At 49.5% G+C, this 21490-nt stretch overlaps 1 protein-coding gene across 3 annotated transcripts in view; it reads right to left on the bottom strand.

Moving 5' to 3' along the window:
- Positions 1 to 21490, bottom strand: part of CAMK1D (calcium/calmodulin dependent protein kinase ID) — a 507262-nt gene that overhangs the window by 415409 nt on the left and 70363 nt on the right. For 2 of the 3 annotated variants that reach the window (XM_049626847.1, XM_049626850.1), the window contains exon 1: positions 18470 to 19203. The exons of the other annotated variant lie outside the window; for it this stretch is intronic. In XM_049626847.1, the coding sequence (XP_049482804.1) occupies positions 18470 to 18561 (92 nt within the window). In that variant the 5' untranslated portion in view covers positions 18562 to 19203. Of the gene's footprint in view, positions 1 to 18469; positions 19204 to 21490 lie in introns of those variants that run through there. 3 annotated transcript variants of the gene reach the window in all.

Here is a 21490-nt window from a genome sequence, read left to right as displayed (position 1 = left end):
AACCGTCACATCAGAGAAGAAACCACATGAGCCCATGCCTCCGTTTTTCTCTAGCTCTGCGGGGCCGTGTAGCAAATATCATGAAAGAGTACCTTCTAAGACCTCCTTGAGGAAAGGAGTGGTTGTGACCTTTTCATTTTTGTATCCATATGGCCTATAATATCCTAGGGTGTACGTGTGTGTGTGTGTGTGTGTGTGTGTACATGTGCATGTTGCACACTTAAGTACATTCTTACTTCTTTTCAGCTTGACACTCCAAATATTATTTCTGGCTACACTTTGATTCATCAATTAACAGGAAACCTAGCAATCCCTGCCCTTCATAGGCAAGGACAACATCTCAAAACACCCTTTTTTTTTTTTCTTTTTGCCTTTTTTCAAAGTTCTCCGAAAGGATTTATGCTGACCCATTCACTTTAGGACACATTTTTGAAAGCTATCAAACTGGGAGTGAAAGGTGTCATACTTGGCCATGAATCTGAGTGGCAAAAATGGGCCCAAAATGAAGTGATTTCAGCTAACATTTATTGAGCACTTACTATACCCCAGGAATTATGCAAAAAAACAAAAAAACAAAACAAAAACAACTTACATACCTCAGCTCACCAAAACCTCTTAGCAATCTCAGACAACGTGTGCCATTGTTATCTCCATTCTCTGAATTACAGAGACTCCACATTCCACACACATAACGCTGGTGGGTAGGAGAGCCAGGAATCAGGCCTAGGGAGGGCTGATCCCCATCCACAGACCATGACCTACTTATAAGACCCATTATGTTGTGATGTCAGCACTGGCGGCCAGGAAGCTGGCCACATGAAGATTGAGCGCTTTGCAGACGTTGTGCCTAAGACGGCCAAGAATTTTAGGCAGTTCTGCACTGGAAACTTCGGGAGAGTCCCTTGGCTCAAGTATGAGGTAAATTGGAGAGGCCTATGATTACCTATCCTCGTTCCAAATCTCTTTCTTTTGGGTTATAGACATGATGGGGTTCTGATGGGATACCAAGGGGAGCACCTTCCCCAGGATCATAAAGGATTTCATGATTCAGGGTGGGGATTTTGTTAATGGAGATGGCACTGGAGTCACCAGTTGTTTGTTTGGAGACAGCACACGTGTGTGCATGCGCACACACAAGTGAGGGCGGGGCAGAGGGAGAGGTAAGGAGAGGATCTTAAGCAGGCTCCACACCCAGTGCAGAGGCTCACGACCGTGAGATCATGACCTGAGTCACAATCAAGGGTCCAATGTTTAACCGACGGAGCACCCTGGAGTGCCCTGTATTCACCGGGGGCCATTTGCAGGTGAAATTTTCAACTTAGACACAGCTCCAGGCCTGCCTTCACGGCAGACAGCGGTCCCAGTACAAATGGCTGCCAGGTCTTCATCACCTGCTCTAATTGTGATTGGCTGGATGGGAAGCAGGTGGTGTTTGGAAACATCATTGGCAGGCTAGTGGTGCGAAAGATTGAGAATGTTCCCACAGGCCCTAACAGTAAGCCCAAGCTGCCCGTGGTGACCTCACAGTGCAGGGAAATGAGGTACAGAACGAAACTGCTCAGGCCTTCCCTTGCTCTTGGTGATGCTCTTGAGTAAGATAATCTGCACTGGCCCCCCTGTTTGCTTCCCTGTCTGCTGCCATCCCATTTGAGCAAGAGACCTTGGAAGTGTCACAGATTCAGAACCTAAGATTTTCTGTTTAAGTTTTCAACTGTAAATAAAGCTGTTAAAAAAAAAAAAATCCATTATAATGCTGAGAAAGCCTGCAGGCCACAGCATTTTAGGAATACCTCAAATTTTTGCAAAGTAGTGCCTCAGAGATTTTTTTTTAAGTTTATTCATTTAGAGAGAGAGAGAGAGAGAAAGAACATGAGCAGGGGAGGGGCAAAGAAGAGGGAGCAAGAGAACCCCAAGCAGGTTTCACACTGTCTGCACAGAGTTCGATCCTTCCAACTGTGAGATCATGACCTGAGTCAAAATCAAGAGCCAGATGCTTAACCTGACTGAGCCACCCAGGCGCCCTGAGATTTGTTTATATACCCAAAAATATGTGCCCATACCTGAGTAGTGTTTACCACTCAGGATATCACAATACAGCATTTCCCCAAGTATCCGATACCTTTAGTATTCAGTAAATTTTTTTAACCAGTAACCCTAAGAAAAGTTGAATCAATCAGTAAAACCCCTTTGACATCAGGCTGAAAGGGTGGAGGGGAAAATTTTATAATTAAAAGGGGTCAGACTAGCTATGTAACTCGCAGAACCCAGTGCAAAATGAAAATGGGGAGGAAGGGGGAGGGGAGTCCTTGTTCAAAGAATATTGAGAATTTCAAGAGAGAGGGAGAAGCCCACGTAACTGTGTGACTGTGAAGCTCGCACACCCGGAAGCTGGCCCCAGAAGGCATCAGTGTGCAGGAGCACAGAGGTCACTGTGGAGTCCAAAGGAATGAGGCCTCTTCGGCTGCGAAATGGCCTGTGAGCTCAGCTGCGTGTGTCAGATGCCTTCTCCAGAAGGAAACGCATGCAAACTCAGAACCTCAGACTGGAATGTTAAACAGCTTGGCTCCTGCTATCTCTGGATGTGAACTCAATACAAGATAAAGCCTCGCTGCTTCTTTAGGCTGAGATGTTGCCTGTAACAGCGGGAAAAGGTCATCCTGCATATAAATCATTAGAGAAACAGATTTCAAAACATATCCTGAAGAGAAACAATGAGTAACATCGCATAGCACGCTGGCACGTCTTCCTTAATACAGCAGGTGTTCAAAACTTTTAATATTTCCATTAAATATTGGCTCCCTCCTGATATTTTCCAACTAGTGAAAATATAAAGAAATCATCTGAGTTACGTCATATATGATGAGGCCTTGAGTGCACAGTGAGAAATGACTTTAAAATTACCAAGCCCTGAGAAAAAGTTAACTCTCATCTAATAAACTTTTGAAAAGCACTTAGAATACTTTGTAACAAGAAAGGGGAAATAGTTAACATTAGTGGGATCAGAGCAAAAACAATTTTTAAAAAATTTCAGTGAGGAAAGGACACTGAGTTGGGAGTAAACAATGTAACAGTATCTGTCCCCTACTAGCTGGACAGCCACTTGGTAACCAGCTCAACACCAGCTCATGGAGGAGGGACAAGGAAAGAGATCATACTGTGCACATCTTAGCCATTTCAATTAATAAACCAGATTTGATCTGAATTTTGGGATATCTGCCTGAATTTTGCATGACCTTTTGCTAATGGATACCTAAGCTATACATGATGTGTATTTTGTAAGTTCCAGAGAACACTACATTTTGTTTGCCAGAGCCCTGGGGTGAGCACTCTATTTTTTTTTCTTTTGCAAACAGTCTAATTTGAAATCTCAGGGTTTTCTGGGTGTGTTAAAAGTTATCTTCGGGGTGCCTGGGTGGCTCAGTCAGTTGAGCTTCTGACTTTGGCTCGGGTCATGACTTCGCAGTTTGTGAGTTCGAGCCCCACCTGGGCCTACTGCTGTCAGCGTGGGGCCCGCTTCAGATCCTCTGTCCCCTTCTCTCTCTGCCCCTCCCTCTCTCTCTCTCGCTCTCAAAAATAAATAAAACATTGGGGCGCCTGGGTGGCTCAGTCGGTTAAGTGCCTGACTTCAGCTCAGGTCATGACCTTGCAGTCCATGAGTTCGAGCCCCGCGTCGAGCTCTGTGCTGACACCTCAGAGCCTGGAGCCTGTTTCAGATTCTGTCTCCCTCTCTCTCTCTGACCTTCCCCCATTCATGCTCTGTCTCTCTCTGTCTCAAAAATGAATAAACGTTAAAAAAAAATTTTTTAAAGAATTATTAAAAATAAATAAAACATTTAAAAAATTATTTTCTTCATTTAACCAGTACAGAAATAGCAGCCCAATGACAAAACGGATCCTTAACCTGTAAATCAGTTATTAGGCCCCATCCTCTCGGTACAGAGGTTCCTGAGGAGCACGAGCCAGGTCACAGATCCCCAAGTCCCTGGCTCCTCACCCACACACTGAACACAATACGACTTCCCAGCTCCAGCACGAAGGCACGGCCTCCAACACATCCCTGAAATGAGGTGAAGTTCTGGAGACTCAACGACAATGGTCATGATACACAGGGCACACAAGTCTCCCTGCCAGCGCCCCCGGGACCATGCCAAGTGGTGCAGATTCCTAGGACACACCCCGGAGAAGCCTGCTCCACCTCAGTCTGAGCACTTGTGAAGCTTCCAGAAGCTTCTTCAGCCAGAAGAAATTCAATCTCTGTCTTGTGACTTATGAATCACGTGACCTGGGGCCAATCAGCTCTCAACTGTCAAACAGTACGTAACACACAGGTTAGTGACAAATTAAACGGTCAAGTGTCCAGCCAAGTATCCCTTGCCCAGCAGATACTGAAATACGGTAGCCATTATTATTCTTTTTCAAACCACCTCCACACCTTCGCATGAATGCCAGCCTTGGCAACCTCCTCAGAAAATCTAGTACTTTCAGAAAGTAGGTGTTGGCAAAAGAAAAAGAAAAAACACGCACATTTTTTTCACTCAGGAGGTCTGGCCCAGGTACCGAGAACAAAGAAAACTTTTACCTCAAGAGTCAACAAATCTGGGACATTGAGACAAAGGGTTTGATAGATTCTGAGGGGGGAAACATCAGGGGAATACTACTGTGCATGCCCAGAAAGTTCTCATCCTATCCTCAGTTCTGCAGACATCACAGCTTCTGAAGAAAAATGATGCAGTTGATTACTACAGCCACGGGTTCGTCTTTGGATTTTAGACACACTGGCCTGCAGGAAAAAAAGTCATAAAGCCCTTAAAGGCCCGATTTGCAAGGGAAAGATGAAAAAAGCCAACTACGCCTTGCTTCCATGAGTGATCTCAAGACTACCAACAAGCCATGTCTGAGGTGAGATATCTCAAGAAGGAACAGAAAATAGTATTTAAAAGGACAGCACAGGACACAGCTAATTGTGGTGCCCAACCAACAGAGCGGATAATGATGCAAACTTCACTGATATGTAGCGTGGGGCCATCCTACTGAGGAAGACTCTGGTTTCGGAGCCTGACAACTCTTCCTTTCCCGGAGTGCAGTCCCGATGGCGGCCAACAGAAAGAACCTGCCAACAGGCTAAGGGAGGAAGCCAGGAAAAGCCCCACAGATTAAAAGTTCACCCCAGCTAATCCACCAGTGACTAATCCACATGCAGAAAAGTGGTGACCATCCAGAGAGACGAAATCCAGAGGGGGGACAAAATTGGGACAGAACATCCCGAAGAGCTTACCAGTAATGAAAACATTTAGGAAAGCCAGCTTCCTGAGCAAGGACTGAGACAACTTCACGACTCGGGATTTTTAAAACTGAACCAAACACACCCTCCATCTGTTGCTCAGTGTGCAAGGTTACTGTGGGCGATTCAGGGACATCACATGTGGGAGATGTCCCCTGCTCTCAAAGAGCTGGCAGTTCCAGCAGAGAAAACTCTCGCGAAAGAAAAACCTTGGAACAACAGACCCTTCGCAGTCTAAGCCCAAGACTGAAGAACAGGGACAGAGAAGCCCCCCAGTAGGCTTCTTATGTCCAGGGCCTCTCGACGGAAGAGATTGGACTGAAGGAGAACCCTGCGGAACCAACGGGAAGGTGATGGAAGCAGGAGACACCACAGGAGCAGGGCACAGAGACTAGAATACGGCTGCATACATTTAGGACACGGGGGACAGCATCTCACATCTGCCGCCGAAGCCCCAGCTGGTACAGCAGCAGCCACATGTAAGAGCTTAACAGCCGTCTATTCAATCAGTACATGACAGTGGTGCCTGAGTGGCTCAGTCAGTTAAGCATCCGACTTCGGCTCAGGTCATGATCTCACAGTCCGTGAGTTTGAGCCCCACGTCGGGCTCCATGCTGACAGCTCAGAGCCTGGAGCCTGCTTCAGATTCTGTGTCTCCCTCTCTCTCTGGCCCTCCCCCATGCGTGCTCAGTCCCAAAAATAAACATTAAAATAAATTTAAATTTAATTTAAATTTAAAAAAAAAGAAAAAAAATCACATGATGGAATTTAACACGTATTTACTTAAAAACCAAGTAAGTGCCCCTTTTCTTATCACCTGTAATATGCAACATGTCTTGTATCTCCTGTTTTTTTACAACACGACCCCACAGCAAGCTGGAAAGGTAGGTACTGTTATCTCCACTTAAATATCAGAAAACAGAAGCTCAGAAAGATTATACAATTTGCTGAAGTCTCATAACTCGTAAATGGCAGTTAGGATTTGCACTTCCTTAATCTAATCAATGCCAGGGCTCCATTTACTCCACATATCCATTCATTTACTCAACAAACACTGATGAAATGTGGGGCATCTCATCTAAGCCAGTGGCCTCCACACAGGCTCCTGATGTGGGGCTTTGCCAGCGAGCCCCTGTAGGGACACAGGAGCCCCCACTCTGCTCTCAGGTCTCTGAATGCGGCTCCCTCTCCCCCACCTGGGGACCCCCACGGCCAGGGAGCCACAGCATGGCCAGAGGAAAACCTGCAGAGGCAGCAGCGGTGTTCCCAGCTCTGAATTCTCTCCGGAGCTCACCTTGCACACCTACAAAGTGCATCACTGAGGCTCCAGGAACATAAACAACGGCTGAAGTGAGAAACCTCTAACGCGAACGGTTTCTTCTCTGGTTACTTTCACCACGTTGATGGGGATGGTACGGTGCCTCTCATGTTCACTGTCACCATCAGCAGGGATAACATGACATCCACACTCTAGATGTGGTCCAGACCAACTGTGGGACCTCAGGCAGCCCACCAATGAGAGCAGCCTGGCCGGTATCCCTTCAAGTTAGAAAGACCTCACCTTCTGACTGCAAGAATGAGTGGACTGTGGGGGTGCCTGGCTGGCTCAGTTGGCTGACTCTTGATTTCGATTCATGTCATTCGATTCGATCCCAGGATCATGGAATCAAGCCCAGCGTCAGGCTCTGCACTGAGCGTGGAGCCTGCTTAAGATTCTCATTCTCTCATTCTCTCTCTCTCTCTCTCCCTCCCTCCTGCCCTCCGCCTGTCCCTCCCCTGTTCTCTATTAAAAAAAAAAAATGAGTTCATTGTGAACACACTGTGAACATGTTCTAAAGAGAGGCTTGGCTTGGTTTTGGTGTGAGCCATTTGGCAGAAGGCAGGACTGTGTGTGTAAGGTCTTAGTCCCTTTCAGCTATCGTAACAGAATGCCATAGACTGGGTGGCTTATAAACAATAGAAACTTACTTCTCGCAGTCCTGGAGACTGGAAGTCCATGACAAGGTCGTGGGCAGACTCTCGGGGTCTGGTGAGAGCCCACTTCCTGCTTCATAGATGGCCGCCTTCCTGCTGTGCCCTCGAGAGTCGGAAGGGCCACAGAGCCCCCCAGGGTAGGTCTCTTTTACAAGAGACCTAATCCCCTACGAGGGCCTTCCTCCCATGACCTAATCCCTTCCCAAAGGCCCCACCTCCTAGTACCACCACATGGAAGGTTAGGTTTCAACATAAAACTGCGTGGGGAGGAGACAAAAACATCCGGTCTATAGCAAACAGTTTTTATTTTATATCGTGAAGTACCTGAGAAGCCAAGGTTCTTGTGTCCTACCCCAACCAGGGAGCGTCAGCCACACTTGGATATAGTTTTAGCTCTTTCTTCCCACGTGTATAAGCAGCCCACCAGATGTCTGTTGAACAGGGTCTTCTGTGAGCACCAGCACCTGACCCCCTGCAGCCAGTGTACAGGTTCAGAGGTGCGGATGAGGGCAGAGATGAGATCAGGACCATAACCCCAAGAACACCCTTCACCCGCCCCACCCCGCCCCGCACCAACAACAACCTAATGCAAATAATCAGACACCCATAGCACTCAACAAAGACCACCACCCCCTTTATCCAGAGCAGATACCCAACCTGTGCGCAGTGGGTCCACCAGCCCAGCTGGTAAAATAATGAAATATCTTCAACCAATCAGTAAATAACCACAGCCGGACCCTAGCCCCAGCAGCTGACCTCCGGGGCGTCTCTTGAGATTTCCTCACCCCCTCCAGAGACCGACTACCCAAGACCCATCCAGACAATTCTTACGGCCTTCCTTACGACACTCTTCCAGACCCTTCAAATTCTCTACTAGGAAGACATGTTGCTTTTATACTTTTTTTTGAGGTTTTTAAGGTACCAATCAAACACTAACAATAAAAACAACATGCACCTGAGTAGAGCCAGGTAAACTATACTATGAAACTTCAGTTTTTGTTGACGTTTCCTGAGTCAACGTTGACAACTTCTACGGGAACACTGCCCAAAAGATGATACCTAGGTTTCAAAGAATGTATGTGATACTAACATTTATGAGAAAGGACTATTTTTAAAGCTATAATCCTCATAACATAATAATACATTCTATTTGTATAAGGCCTTACCACACATGCCTTATCTCATTTGGGACTTAACAACAGATCTGTAATGTAAGCAGGTGTAATTCAGGTTTAATTATCCATTTAACAAACAAGGTAATCAAGACGTAGAGGGGATAATATCATGATTCCGCAGTTCTCTAGTGACAGAGCTAGGACTCACTCCGATCTCCTGACCCTAGTTCCTTCACTGGCTTGCTGGAGTCACCTCATACCCACTCGTAAGAGCCTGACTGGAGAATTCTGCAGTAGGTTGTTAAGCCATGGGGAGCTTGAAACTGTTCCATGTGGGAGTATTTACACCATGGAAATCAGCAATTGTCACAAATCAGAGCCTATCTCCTTGCCATTCTATAATGCATCCACAGAAAGGGAGGTATTTCTTATTAGTTTGTTAATATTCTCTATTCCCATCAACCCCACCAACTTGTAAATCATGTGACACAGGAGAAAGGGCACTGAACTTGGGAGTCAGAAGACACTTAAATAACTACCTGCCATTCAGCAGCCTTTTCCCATGAGTCATTAAACCTCTCTGCACCTCCATTTTCTTATCTGTAAAATGAAGGCAGTAACTGCTGCCCACGGACCACGCAGGTAAAAACATTTCGCCAACTGTAAAACACCACACAGCTGTGAAAAACAATATGGTGGTACTTCCAAAACTTCAACATAGAGTTACCATACGATCCAGCAATGTTACTTCCGGGTACACACCCAAAAGAATTGAAAGCAGGGACTTGAAGAGATATGTGTACCCCCACGTGCATGCAGCACTACTGATGAGAGCCAAAAGGTGGAAATAACTCCAACTGTCTACCGCCAGATGAATGAATACACACAATGGGGTACAGACACACAATAGAATATTATTCTGCCTTAAAAAGCAAGGGAGGAAAAACCTTTAAGGTTCCAGTTACAGCACCAAATCCAATTCAGTGTGAAGGCAATTACAGTGATGTGTGCTGTGGTCATGAAAGACAGAGAGGTCCTCCCAAAAAGTGGAGATGTCAGGGCATTTACCCCCCTGCTCACCCCATTACAGAGGTCCCAGTATGCTGTCACCCCAGACTTTGGCCATCAAAAAGGCTCAAATGGAGAGGTCAAGACAGAGGATATTGCCCAATCTGGACATCTGCTTCCCAACTGTCACTGACATCCTAAGACCTGGGAAATTAAACATTTGAGATCTTCTCCCACACCCCATCCAACAATCCCCCCAAAGAGATTTTTAAATAAGCTGTTACACATGTCCATGTGGTATATACACATACATGCTGCCATTTCTTAAATATTCTGCCACCAAAATTAACTCAGTGCATATTGATTTTATTAAGTTTAATGTTTTGAGAGAGAGAGAGAGCAGGAGGGGCACAGAGAGAGGGAAAGAGAGAGAACCCCAAGCAGGCTCCACACTGCCAGCACAGAGCCCAATGCGGGGCTTGAACTCACGAACTGTGATATCATGACCTGAGCCCAAACCAAGAGTCAGATGCTTAACCGACTGAGCCACCCAGGCGCCCTATTACATATTGATTTTAAACTACTCAACTCCGTGATGTGTTGTCATACTGCAAATAAATTACTTAAGTCCTCAAATCAAAACGTGTTTTCAGTAAGAAACAAAGCCCACACACTGAAGCAGTTCTCAGAAAGGAAAAACATGTTTAAGCCAAAGCGGGGCCACAGCCGCACCGAAGCCTATGTGTTGTTTGGGAAGAAGACAGAAGCTGCCGCTGGAAAGCTGTTGCACAAGCTGATGCAGATAGGGACAGGCTAAAACACAACACAAGACGAGACCCAGCTGAGGGTGCAGGGAGAGGTGCAGAGACCAGGCTGATAAGATAACCAGAGGAAGGAAAGAGCCTGTGATATCCAGCAAACTAGGTCACTCCAGTACCCGAGCTGGCCCGGAGGACGTTCCTGGCTGGGTCTCTTGGTTAATGCCAGCACTCTATGAACTCATCACCCTCCTTTGGGAAGCAAATGTTGAATGGCTCCATGGACCCTCCAACTTCGTGCACACGGCCTCTGAGGAGCACTGTTCCGGCACCCCAGGGGCTAATGAGAGGGAATGAGCACTTACCAAGACAGATCCATAGGCCATGCCCTGCACTAAGTGGTTTTCATGCACCTTCATGTAATCCTCACGACAGCCCTGGGACTATGTGCTGGTCTTATCCCATTTTACGGGAGAGGACAGGAGTCTGAGAATGGCCAAACAATTTGCCCAAAACCAGATGGCTAGGAAGCAGAGGACCAAGATCTGCACTCGTGTCCCAGTGACCTCAGAGCCTACCTACTTAGCTACTCACTACTGTGCTGTGCAAAACAACCAGCAATTGTTCTTCCTGACTGATGGAAGACTTGTTGGTAGTTTCTTAAATCAACTTGGGACGGGGGAGGGGAGTAGGTCAAGTATGCACCATTGTGCATATTTGCAACAAGAGCTTCCCAAAATCAATTTCCAACAGATACGGACATGTTCTTCCCCAAGGTACCCAGAATTGCCACTGGCAGTCCCCCTCAACCACAGCTGCTGATGGCGACCAGAGCTGATGACAGCTACCGTTTACTTAACCCCAATTATGTGCCAGGCACCTCATGTACATCACTGAATCCTTACAAGTATCCCACAAGGCAACAACGTCCAACTCCATGTTAACTCGGGAAGATTAAGGAACCTCTCCAGAGGCGTACAGCTAGGAACGGCTGGGCTGGAGTCACCCTTCCATTATGGCTCACGGCCTCCCGCTGCCTCCCCTACCTGGCCTCACCAAGGATGCTGTTTTAAAAGCTGATCCTCAGGGTGCCTGGGTGGCTCAGTCGGTTGAGCATCTGACTTCGGCTCAGGTCATGATCTCATAGTCCATGAGTTCGAGCCCCACATTGGGCTCTGTGCTGACAGCTCAGAGTCTGGAGCCCGCTTCGGATTCTGTGTCTCCCTCTCTCTGACCCTCCCCCGTTCATGCTCTTTCTCTATCTCAAAAATAAATAAAAATTTAAAAATAAATAAATTAAATAAATAAATAATAAAAGCTGATCCTCAAGATTTGGTGTTATCCAAAAGACAGAATCCCTCGGTTTCTGAATCCTTCTGAAATAACTAGGAAAAATAGCACAAGACACATAGCTGATCGCTGGAGATGTGGAAGGGACTTGGTGTGCCATCACACGAACTTGGCCTGTGCCATCCATTTGAAGGTTACCTTTGGCCTGAATGGAGCCCGAATAATACATATACTGCATAATAAACATCTTTTTAATCAAGCAGGATCTAATGAAAGCTAGCCCAGGGAAAAAGTGGTTTCCTGCACCAGAGAAAGTCAAAGGGACACAAGCAACATGAACTGAGAAAGATCAGGACAGCATCTTTCCCAGAGCCCACAGATCCTCCCCTTTTAGCTACATATGCATTGGGCTGACCATCTTGGGCCAGAAAAGAAACTTAAGGCAACTGACCAGGATACCAGTCTTCCTGCTGGTCACCCAGAAGCAGTTCCTTCTTCAATTAAAAATATGGGTCCTCAGGGGGGTCTGGCTCCCTGACGATTCCTGTGAAATGGGAGGCATGAGGGTGGAGGTCTGCCACTGTGAGTGCAAGCTGATCAGAAATGTGACAATCCCCCACTGGATCAATGCCTAAGCCGTCCCAGAGGAGAGAGGAGGAGAAGGAAAGAGATTGAAGGGGATTAAGGAGATTTATTTGGGGAAAGGAAAGATTAAAGGGATTTATGGAGACCCAGCCAAAGAAAAACTCAACAAATTAACCCCTAAAATCCTCCCCTGAGGGGACACAAATGTCCACCTACCAAGCCTAATTATTGTCCATTCAGTGGCCAAGTTCAAACCAAAAAGTTCTACTTGAGACACAGTCCTTACGAGCCCCTCTGGAATGAGCTCTCTGCCCAAAGGAGCAATTTCCCAAATCCCACTACACTAATCAATAAGGACACTAGCATTTGTTACCTTTTTTCCAATCAAGAAAAATGTCTGGCTTTTCCCCTCCAAATATAAAACATCCTGCCAAAAAAAGGAGTAGTAAAGAGTCTTGTGTTTATTATTTTTCATGGAATGTTTGGGCTTTAAATGCCCAAATCGAGTGGGAGAGTTATAGTGCATAGGCCCACCTGTGCAGGTGAGCTAGCTCTTCCTACTGATAATTCTACAGGCAACACCCAGCATTTTCCCAGAAAGTTAAGCAGTTCTCCCAGCTGCTAAAATGTCCGGCTTGCCACAATTTTCCCTCTGTGACTGAGGAGGAAGCCCTTCAAAAGCCCTTTCCACACAAGCTCAGAGGGAAGGAAACTCACCTGGGGATGCAGGAGTCCCTCACAGGGAGGGCCCAGAAGCCCGAAGGACGTGCGCTTACCTTCTAAACTGTTTCCTGGAGCTTCCCAGAGCAGGCACTCAGAAAACCCTTGGATAAACTGACCCAAACCACCCAATGGCACCATTTTTCCAACCCCATATCCTTGGAGAATCTCATATCCAACCACAGCAATTCCTTTCTGCTTGTCCCTTCCAAAAATATCGAGGACCCAACCACTTCTGATGAGAAGTGGAGCCTGTGTAGCTAAGGTTCCCCCTTCTAAACCACCTCTGTCTCTCACCTGGATCATTGCAATGGCCTCCAAGCTGGTCCCCCCATCTCTGCCCTGGAGACCACCAGACGGTCCCCAACACGGCACACAGATCACTCTGTGATGGAAACACCTAAGTCACTTCAAGGTGCTCCTCTGCTCAAAACCCTCCAATGTCCCCCATATCTCTCAGAGCAAAAGCAGTTTCTACTGTGGCCTGCAAAGGCCCTTTGAGGAACCCGATCTCCTCACCCCCATGCCTCTCTTACCTCAGCTCCCACTCCCTTCCCCCAACCACAAACTTCCAGCCACACGGACCTCTCTGAACACTGGACAAGCTCCCCAGCAAGCCCTCAGCCCTCGCTGTTCCCTCTGATGGGAACATTCTGCCTTCAGCCGTCCCACATTAGCTTCTTAGTGAGGCCATCTGACTACTCAGCCATCATTATGGCTCCTTGCTGGGGCACCTGAGGCACCTGGGTGGCTCAGTCCGTTAAATGTTAAGCGTCCGACTTCGGCTCAGGTCATGATCTCACGGTCCGGGAGTTCAGCCCGCATCGGGCTCTGTGCCGATGGCTAAGATCCTGGAGCCTGCTTCGGATTCTGTGTCTCCCTCTCTCTCTGCCCCTCCCCCACTTGTGCTCTGTCTCTCTATCAAAAATGAATAAGCGTTTACAGTTCTAAATAAATAAATAAATAAAACCCTTCCTTGGTTGGCTTTTTTCCCTCACATGTATACTACACATCACACTCTACATTTTACTTACTTATCTTTTTCACTCCCAGGCCCCCTCACCAGAAGGTAAGTTCCAAGAGGGCAGGCATTTTTCGTTGTTGTTTGCAGCGATGTGCCACCACACCCCCACACACAGAGCCCAGACTAGATCAGATGCTCAACAGAGATCTTTAAGCAAATGAGCGGCTGAATGTATATCCTTCCTCACAACAAAACGGAGCTGAGAAATACAAGTGAACACAGCAGCTGGGACACCCTCAGGGAGAAATCTAGGGACTTCCACCTCTGTTTCCCTCTTGCTAATATTCTTCCAAATGCTTCTCCCAGACTCTAAAATTCTGAGTAATCCCAGAATAAATACTACAAAATCAGCCAAATACACAAACCACCTGAAGCCGCTTTGCCTTTCTACCCCTCCCCCGCAACACACACGTCCCAAAAAAGAACCATTGAATGTGGTTCCCATTGGGGCTTTCAGATAAGTCAATCACCTGTGTCCTCAACAGGTGTATTTACTGAGCAATTTCAGAATAAGGAATGGAAGTATGATACTAGTGGGAAAAGACAGTGGTTGCCCCACGGAAATTTCTATTTATACTCTTCCTAAAGCAGCACCCAGCAGGCACTCGTTTGATGGAAAAGGGAACACGCTATGCTATTGACATGAAGTAGGATAAGACTTCCTGTCCTGAGCTGTTTTCACTTTGCTACGAGCCTGGGCATAAAAATGTCGCTCCAAACAGAAATGAGTTGCACTAGCCATGCAGGAAGGCTCGTAAAGAACCACGCAAGTACCTTCCTGATTCAGGTGAGCCATAAAATCTCAGGGTTGGAAGGGCACTTGAAAACCATCTTGTCTTCCTTGCCCCTGTGACTTTAGAGACAAGGAAGCTGAGACAGGGAGAGAGTGGTGTGGACAAATGACCAAGCAGCCCACAGGCCACACAACCTATTAGTGGCTGAGCCATACCTGAAAGCCAGGCTCCAATCCTCCATGATGGCCAGTTCCAGCCCCCTACAGACAGCAATCACAGCAAACACCGTAAAATGTTCAGTCTATAAGAAAAGCATGTATTCACACCCTGCAGAGATGAAGATCTATTTTCTAGGACAGGCCATTTCCTATACTCCAGAGGAAAGGAGGAAATTGGGACAATCATTCTGTGTCATGCCAAGGACTCAGACCTTCTCTGTCCAGATGGCTTCCATGGCATCAAAATTAGAGAAGTGATTTCCATGAGTCTGGGGTACTTCCTGGACACCACACCAAAGATTTCTTGCCATCCATATACTTCTCCGAATGGCACAGCATCATTTTTTTCACTTCAGAAGTCATTGAAGGACATCTCCACTAGAGATGGTCTGGAGGGCCTCAGCAAATGCGCGGACAGAAATGCTCACTATCCCTGATTTGCTGTTATACAACATTTATTTGCTCCCACAGTGTGCCAAGGACCTGAAAACACGTCTCTGATTCATAAATAGTGCTTAGGTCTTCCATCTCAGGTTCTGGAGTTCTTTTCAAAGGAAGCTACAGGCAGCCCACGAGTTGCAGGTTCTTCCTGAGGCCTGACTCAGAGGCACATCAGCTAACCCAGGCCCAAATCCCAAAGGCAGGTCCCTTCACCTAGGCTGTCCCTGGCTCCCCTAATCTCTTTCCCACCCTCCTGAGCCAGTCTTCACTCCCATTTGGCCCCCAGTCCCCATCAAGGCCCCTCTGACCACGTGAACTAAATGGCTTGACCCTTTGGCTTCAACAGTAAGTGTTCTACTCTGCACAGAAAGTTACCTGAATCAGGCAGCCAGGTATCGGATTACAAAGTCTGGCCAAGTGTGTTCCTCTGGCCTTTACATCCCTTTATTTTAAAAGCATTTTAACACTCTAAGATGACAGTCTGGCTCCTGCCAGGGCTTTCCTGCCTTAGGATCTTGAAGACATATGGGGAAGGTGTGACAAACAAAATGGCTGGAGCTGTAGAATACCTTGGAAATGAATCCCAATCGTGATCAGTGATGCCTCTGACTGACAGTAGGTTTCATTACAAACAGGAGAGGGGTCCAGACTCAACATCTACACAGACAGGACTGGAAGCAACCTCCCTATTTAGACTCAGGCCAAGGTCACTGGAGCTGGCCCAGCGTGAAACAGGCATCCTAAACTTCACATGACTGCTAGAAAGTCCAAAGAGACAAAATAATGCTGATTATCCAAGAGCTTTGAAATGTTACTGTATTTAGATAACAGGTTACCCCATAATTATGTTTTCCTTGCATTAATACTAAAGCTAGCTTTCCAAATACTGAAGTTAAATCAGATTATTAGTAAACATTTGCTGTTACATAACCCACAAAGTGGCTCAATGCCATAGGGATTGTAATGAGTTATTCTGCCTAGGTTCCACACTTAATACCTAGCTCATGTTTGGCAAGTCACTTAATCGTTCTGTTGCCTCAGTTTTCCCATCTGCCAATTGGGGATAATAGCAAATACCTACCTTGTAAGGTTATTATGAGAGTAAAATACATGTAAGACACTTAGAATAATACCCGATACACAGTATTCATTTAAGAAAGTCACCTACGATGACTACTATTATGTCATTGAACAAAAACATTTTGACCATTTTCTTATTTGTGTTAGACTCTTCTAGAACCCACGCCTGCACCACAGGCCTCACTGGGAAGCTTCTTTCCAAAGAATTATTTCCAAGGCAGGAGGCAAAGCTTTGGGACCCCAATAGAAACCCATGCCCAAGTTCACCGGGCACCTGACCACAGTCCAAGAGACTGTTCCACAGCAGCTCCACTGGTCTCTCTGGCACCAGAAGGCAAACCCCCATCCTTCACGGAGGAAAAACCACCCACAGTCACCCCCCCAAACAGCGCCTGCTACAGCAGGAGCCACTCAATAAAGCCACAGCTCACTGAGCTTCAGCGCTCCCCCCCCAACACCAGGCTGCTGCAAAGGTGCGGCTGCAGGGCTCTCCTGAAAAGCAGGAGTCAGTTAGGGGGAAATGCCTCTGTCCCCATGGAGGCTGCGGGCAGGGGGGGCCAGAGCAAGGGGTTCAGGTGGGGATTCGCCATGCAAAGGAAGGCATTCCCACATGATGAGACTCCACGCTCTGGCATCCCCTCATCCGCAGCCACATAACCGGTCTCAGGATGACAAGCAAGGGCATGCTTCTGGTTTCTCCATAACCTGAGCATCTCCGTGTCCAAACCCCAAATCCCAATAAGCCTCAGTAGCAATTTTCAAAAGTTCTGACCAAAACTCACCCCTTAACTGGCCGGGCTGAGAGAAGCAGTCCCAAGACCCTCCTTATGAAAAAGTCTAAGTCCTTTCTGTTTTCATCCCAACAAAGATAGACCGTCTGTACCCACAGGTGCCCTCCCTAACGTGCAGCACAGCAGCTGGGAGACCCTATTCTCGGCCTCGCCAGGGTGCTTTCCTGGGAATCAGAAGCAAGGCTGGGAATGCTGCCTTCACAACTTCCATCTGGGGGACCCACTGCAAAGGTGAGGGCGAGGGCAAATGACTGAGCAACCGTGGGGCACCCTAAGGAGGGGGCAGGAGACCACCTGGGTTTGAAAAATGTGGTTCTGGAAAGCAAACCAACCACAAAAGCAAGTAAAGGGGGGGGCAGGAGGAAGGAAAGAAGGAAGAACACAGTGGTTTATCTCACCTAACACCTCCTCTTTCTCTTCCCAGCCTAATCAACACCTCCATGAACCCCTGCAAAATGTTCCGTTCATATAGCACATGTGTGTGTGAGAGAATATATATACTGACAGATGCTGATCACCAACAGATACTGATCACATGAGGGGAGAACATAACTTGAACTTCAGACTCACCCCAGCAGTGCCTGATTCTCTTTCACTATCAGCTTCCTTACCTATTCTGAGGCGCTTCAAAACAAAACAAACAAAAACCAACTCCTGGGCAGAAAGGGAACAGCAGCTGAACTGAGCAGCACATGCTTGGAGCATTCCCGCCATGGACTTCGGAGTATTTCTGCTTTCTTGAGCCACAGCCACCAGCACTGGACTACAGAACAGCCCTGGAGAGAAATCGCCTGTAGGGAGACACTCACAGACCCTCCCTGGAGCCACGCACCCCAGCGTGTGCAGCTGAGTCTCTGTGAAATGGACCTACGCTCAGGTAAGGCTCTGCCCACACGTGACCCAGAACACTGCGAAATTCTTCCCTTCCATAATCGCGCGGCATCCAAAGTCTTGCCTACACCTAGTACGTGCAGATGTCGATTCCGTAAGAACACATGATGGAAGGACAGAAATGGGAATGGCCAAAGCCCCATTTTCTCGTGACCACATCTCTCCTCTCCACGGTGCGCCCACACACACGGTGAGTAAACGCACACGACCGGTAGGTAAACGTTAATATCCACCATGCTCAGCCCACAGTCACGCGTGGGGAGAAAGAAGTCGAGAGGGCGGCGGTGTCAGGGGAAGTGGAAAGTCGCCTGCCGGTGACTGTCCTCCCCAAAGCTCGGAGCTCCTCCCGCCCCCGCCCGGGAGCGGTGCCCACCCGCGCCCCGGGGACGCAGACCCACGCGTTGGACACGCGGGGGGCTCCGCGGAGCCGAGAACCGGACAATGAGGACGCGGCCACCAGCCTGTTCCTGCCGCGGTGGCAGTGGCGGTGGCGGCAGGAGCCGCCTGTGCACCCGTGGCCGCTGGCACCTCCACCCTTTTCTCCCTGAGCCCCACTTACGTCCCGAGGGTCTCCTTGAACTCGAAAATTTTCTTGATGTCTTCAGCTTGCTTTTTCCAGGAGGAGCTGCTCTCGCCGTTCTCCCGGGCCATGGCAGACGAGGACGGCGTGCGCGGAGGGCGGCGAGGCGGCGCGGCCGAGCGCGTGGGGCCGGGGTGGGCGCGCTGAGGAGCGGGCGCCCGACGACCGGGGCGCAGGGGGCGGCGGCGAGCCTGTCCGGGAGGGCTGGGGCGCGCGCGTGGGGATGCTCGGCGCGGGAGCCGGAGACTTTGTGCTGCGGCAAGAGCTTCCTCTTCTGCAGTTTCCTCTTTCACTCTCGCCGCCGCCGCGGTCCCTCCCTGGCTCTTATTTCTGCTGGTCTCGGGCACAGACTTCCTGCCGCCGCCGCCGCTCGCCGGGCTCCTTTGCAGCCGGCTGCCAGCCTCACTTTCTGCTACTTTCTTGCCTCCCTTCTCCTCCCTCCCCGCCGCCCGCCCTGCTCCCTCCTCCTCCTCCCCCTCCTCCTCCTCCCGCGGGCTCCCCGCCCTCCCCGCGCGCCCCGGCCGCCTCCCGCCTCCCCGCCTCCGGCGCGCTGCCGCCTTCGGGGATGTCCTGCTCCCCGGGAGCGCCGTGCCCCGGGCGCGGGGCACCGCCGTGGGCTGGCGGCCTCGCGCGCCCTGGAGCCCCGGAGAGGGCAGGTGCAGGGGACCCGGGCAGGTGCAGGGTGCCGGGGAGCGCGCGAGAGGACTCCAGCCCCTTGGGGAGCTTTATTAATTCTGCAGTCAAGTCCCAGGGGCACGAGGGCTTTCCTCCCTGGCGGCGGGAGGGGGCGCCTCTGCGTAGCGCTCCGCAGCGGCGCGGTGGGGGCGGGAGTGCGTGGCGCCTGGATCCCCGGCGCCGAGGGCGGGGGCGCTTTCCCCGCGCGCCGGGGGCCGCGGCGGGTGCGTCCCCCGGCCGCGCGGGGCTGGCGGGCGGGGGCCGGTTGTTATGGCGACGGGAGGCGGCGGTGGGGATGCGTGTGGCGGTGGGCGTTGACTCGCGGCCCGCAGCGCCGGCCCGCTTCTGGCGCTCCCGGAGCCTGCCGGTCCCTCCCGACTAGGCGACTGGAGCTAATTCGCATTGCACCAAAATCGGCGCTCGCGTCAAATTCTGGCCGGGGGAGGGGGGCCTCGTGGCGAAGAGAAAGCCTGGGAGCCTCGGGGCCGGGGATGCGCAGGACGCGCCAGGCGCCGCCTCGTGTTCCCTTAGAGAGCTAGACTCCCGGAGTTACCGGGCGCCCGGGCTGCGGGTGGATTCGGGGACCGCCCGGCGCGGGCTCTGTGCTCCCCGCGGGCTGCCCCGGCCCCCGGGCTGGAACTGCCAGCGGGTCTGGGCCGGCCTGGCTGGCCTGCGCTCCTCTTTGGCCCCTCCTGGCTTCTCCCTTTCTCCTCCCGCCGAAACCCAGAGACTTAGTGTAAAGTGAACGTCTGCCCCACACCCTCCTGGAGCGGAGGGCTGCCCCTCTTCTCCCATGTCCACCTGTCAGCGGGGGAGTCGCGTGCGTATCCCCGTCCCCGACCTGAAGGGACTACCTCTTCTTCCAGAAAATAGTAGTTTTCCTGGTATCCAGGTTATCGCTCCCGTAGGGCCCCTCGGCTGAGTTGTGTAAACAGCCTTGTCTCTTGATTGTCGACACCTGCCCCATTTCCCCAGGACTGTTCCAATTTCACTTTAATGGGAGGGGGGGGGATGTACTCCCTGAAAAGGAAACTTAATCCAGCACCTTCTTCCTGGGTCTGACAGGGTGGATGCAGGCCCAGGACTCTCCCAGAAGCCATCAGGACCCCGCCAGCCCTTCACTCCTACTCTGACCCGGAGGAGGTCAGAAGATACCCTGGCTTCCCCCATCCCTCCACACCTCCATGCTGGTTTCCTGTCTTTCTGGGGCTGTTAGCTCCAGGCTCTCCAGGCTGGGGACAGCAAATTTGGTCTTGCTTGGCTGTTAGAAACACAGATTAAAGGGACAAACACAACTTCCAGGACAGACTTCCAAGGAAACAAGAAGATGGGGCATATAACCAAAATTCCAAGCAAACAGCACCTCTTTCAACAAGAACTGGATTTGAGCAACTAGAATATCTTTTATTTCTGTCAAATGTTCAGTAATATGAAGGGTTGGACCGGGCATTACCTTCCCATGCTCTACTGTGAGCATTTTCTCTTCTTCCCCTCCTTCCCTTCCACTCTCCTTCTTCTTACTCAGTTCTTTCCTCTCTGTTTCACCCTTGCTCTTTGCCTAAGGATCAGTCTCCAGAGCTCTTGAAAACCATTCTCAGTCTCTGCTCTTGTCCCCAAAACTAAAGAAATGCTGATGTTTTCTCTCTTTCTCCCTATGGAAAAGAGGCTGCTGTCCAGAAGGAGCAAAAGTGAAGGGAAAGAAAGCAGGGAGTATGGCACATGGCTCTGTGGCCGTGACTTTCTCTACCAGCCTGTTAGGTCCATGAGGTCAAGGAACACGTTGCCTTTTGCACCACTGTATGCCCAGCACCTAGCATGGTAACTTACACCTAGTAACTGATGGATGAATGGGTGTTAGGTAGATAAAGAAAACGAATTAGGACAGCTATTTGACATTTGTTGTACTGGTCGAAAGGCTGTTGAGAATTTTCTTTCTCTTCCAAACTTCGTAATGATGTTCATTCAGCATTATCAAGTCATAGTCAGCTGGACCAGGTCCCAGAGAAAAGATGCAGACATTTAATGCGGAACTGAGGAGGCCAGGCCCAGAGGAATGGATCCCAAAGGAGGTAGAAATGCCAAAGACAACTTGCGTGGCTTTAGTATGGTCACTTCTCCCTTACTGGACTCCATGTGAAATAAAAGATCTTGATCTGGAAATTGCCATAGAAAACAAAACGCATCATTTCCTAAGAATGGTTATGCCTTAGACTATACACGGCCTAATTATGTTCACCCAAGGGCCCTCACGTGGACTGTTATCCAGTAACTGACCATTTCCTTCAGCCTGCCGTGTTTTTCTAGAGGAAAAGGTGATGGCTGCCA

Source organism: Panthera uncia, chromosome B4 (assembly GCF_023721935.1).
Source record: "Panthera uncia isolate 11264 chromosome B4, Puncia_PCG_1.0, whole genome shotgun sequence".
NCBI lineage: Eukaryota > Metazoa > Chordata > Mammalia > Carnivora > Felidae > Panthera > Panthera uncia.
This window is presented reverse-complemented; position numbering and strand designations above follow the sequence as displayed.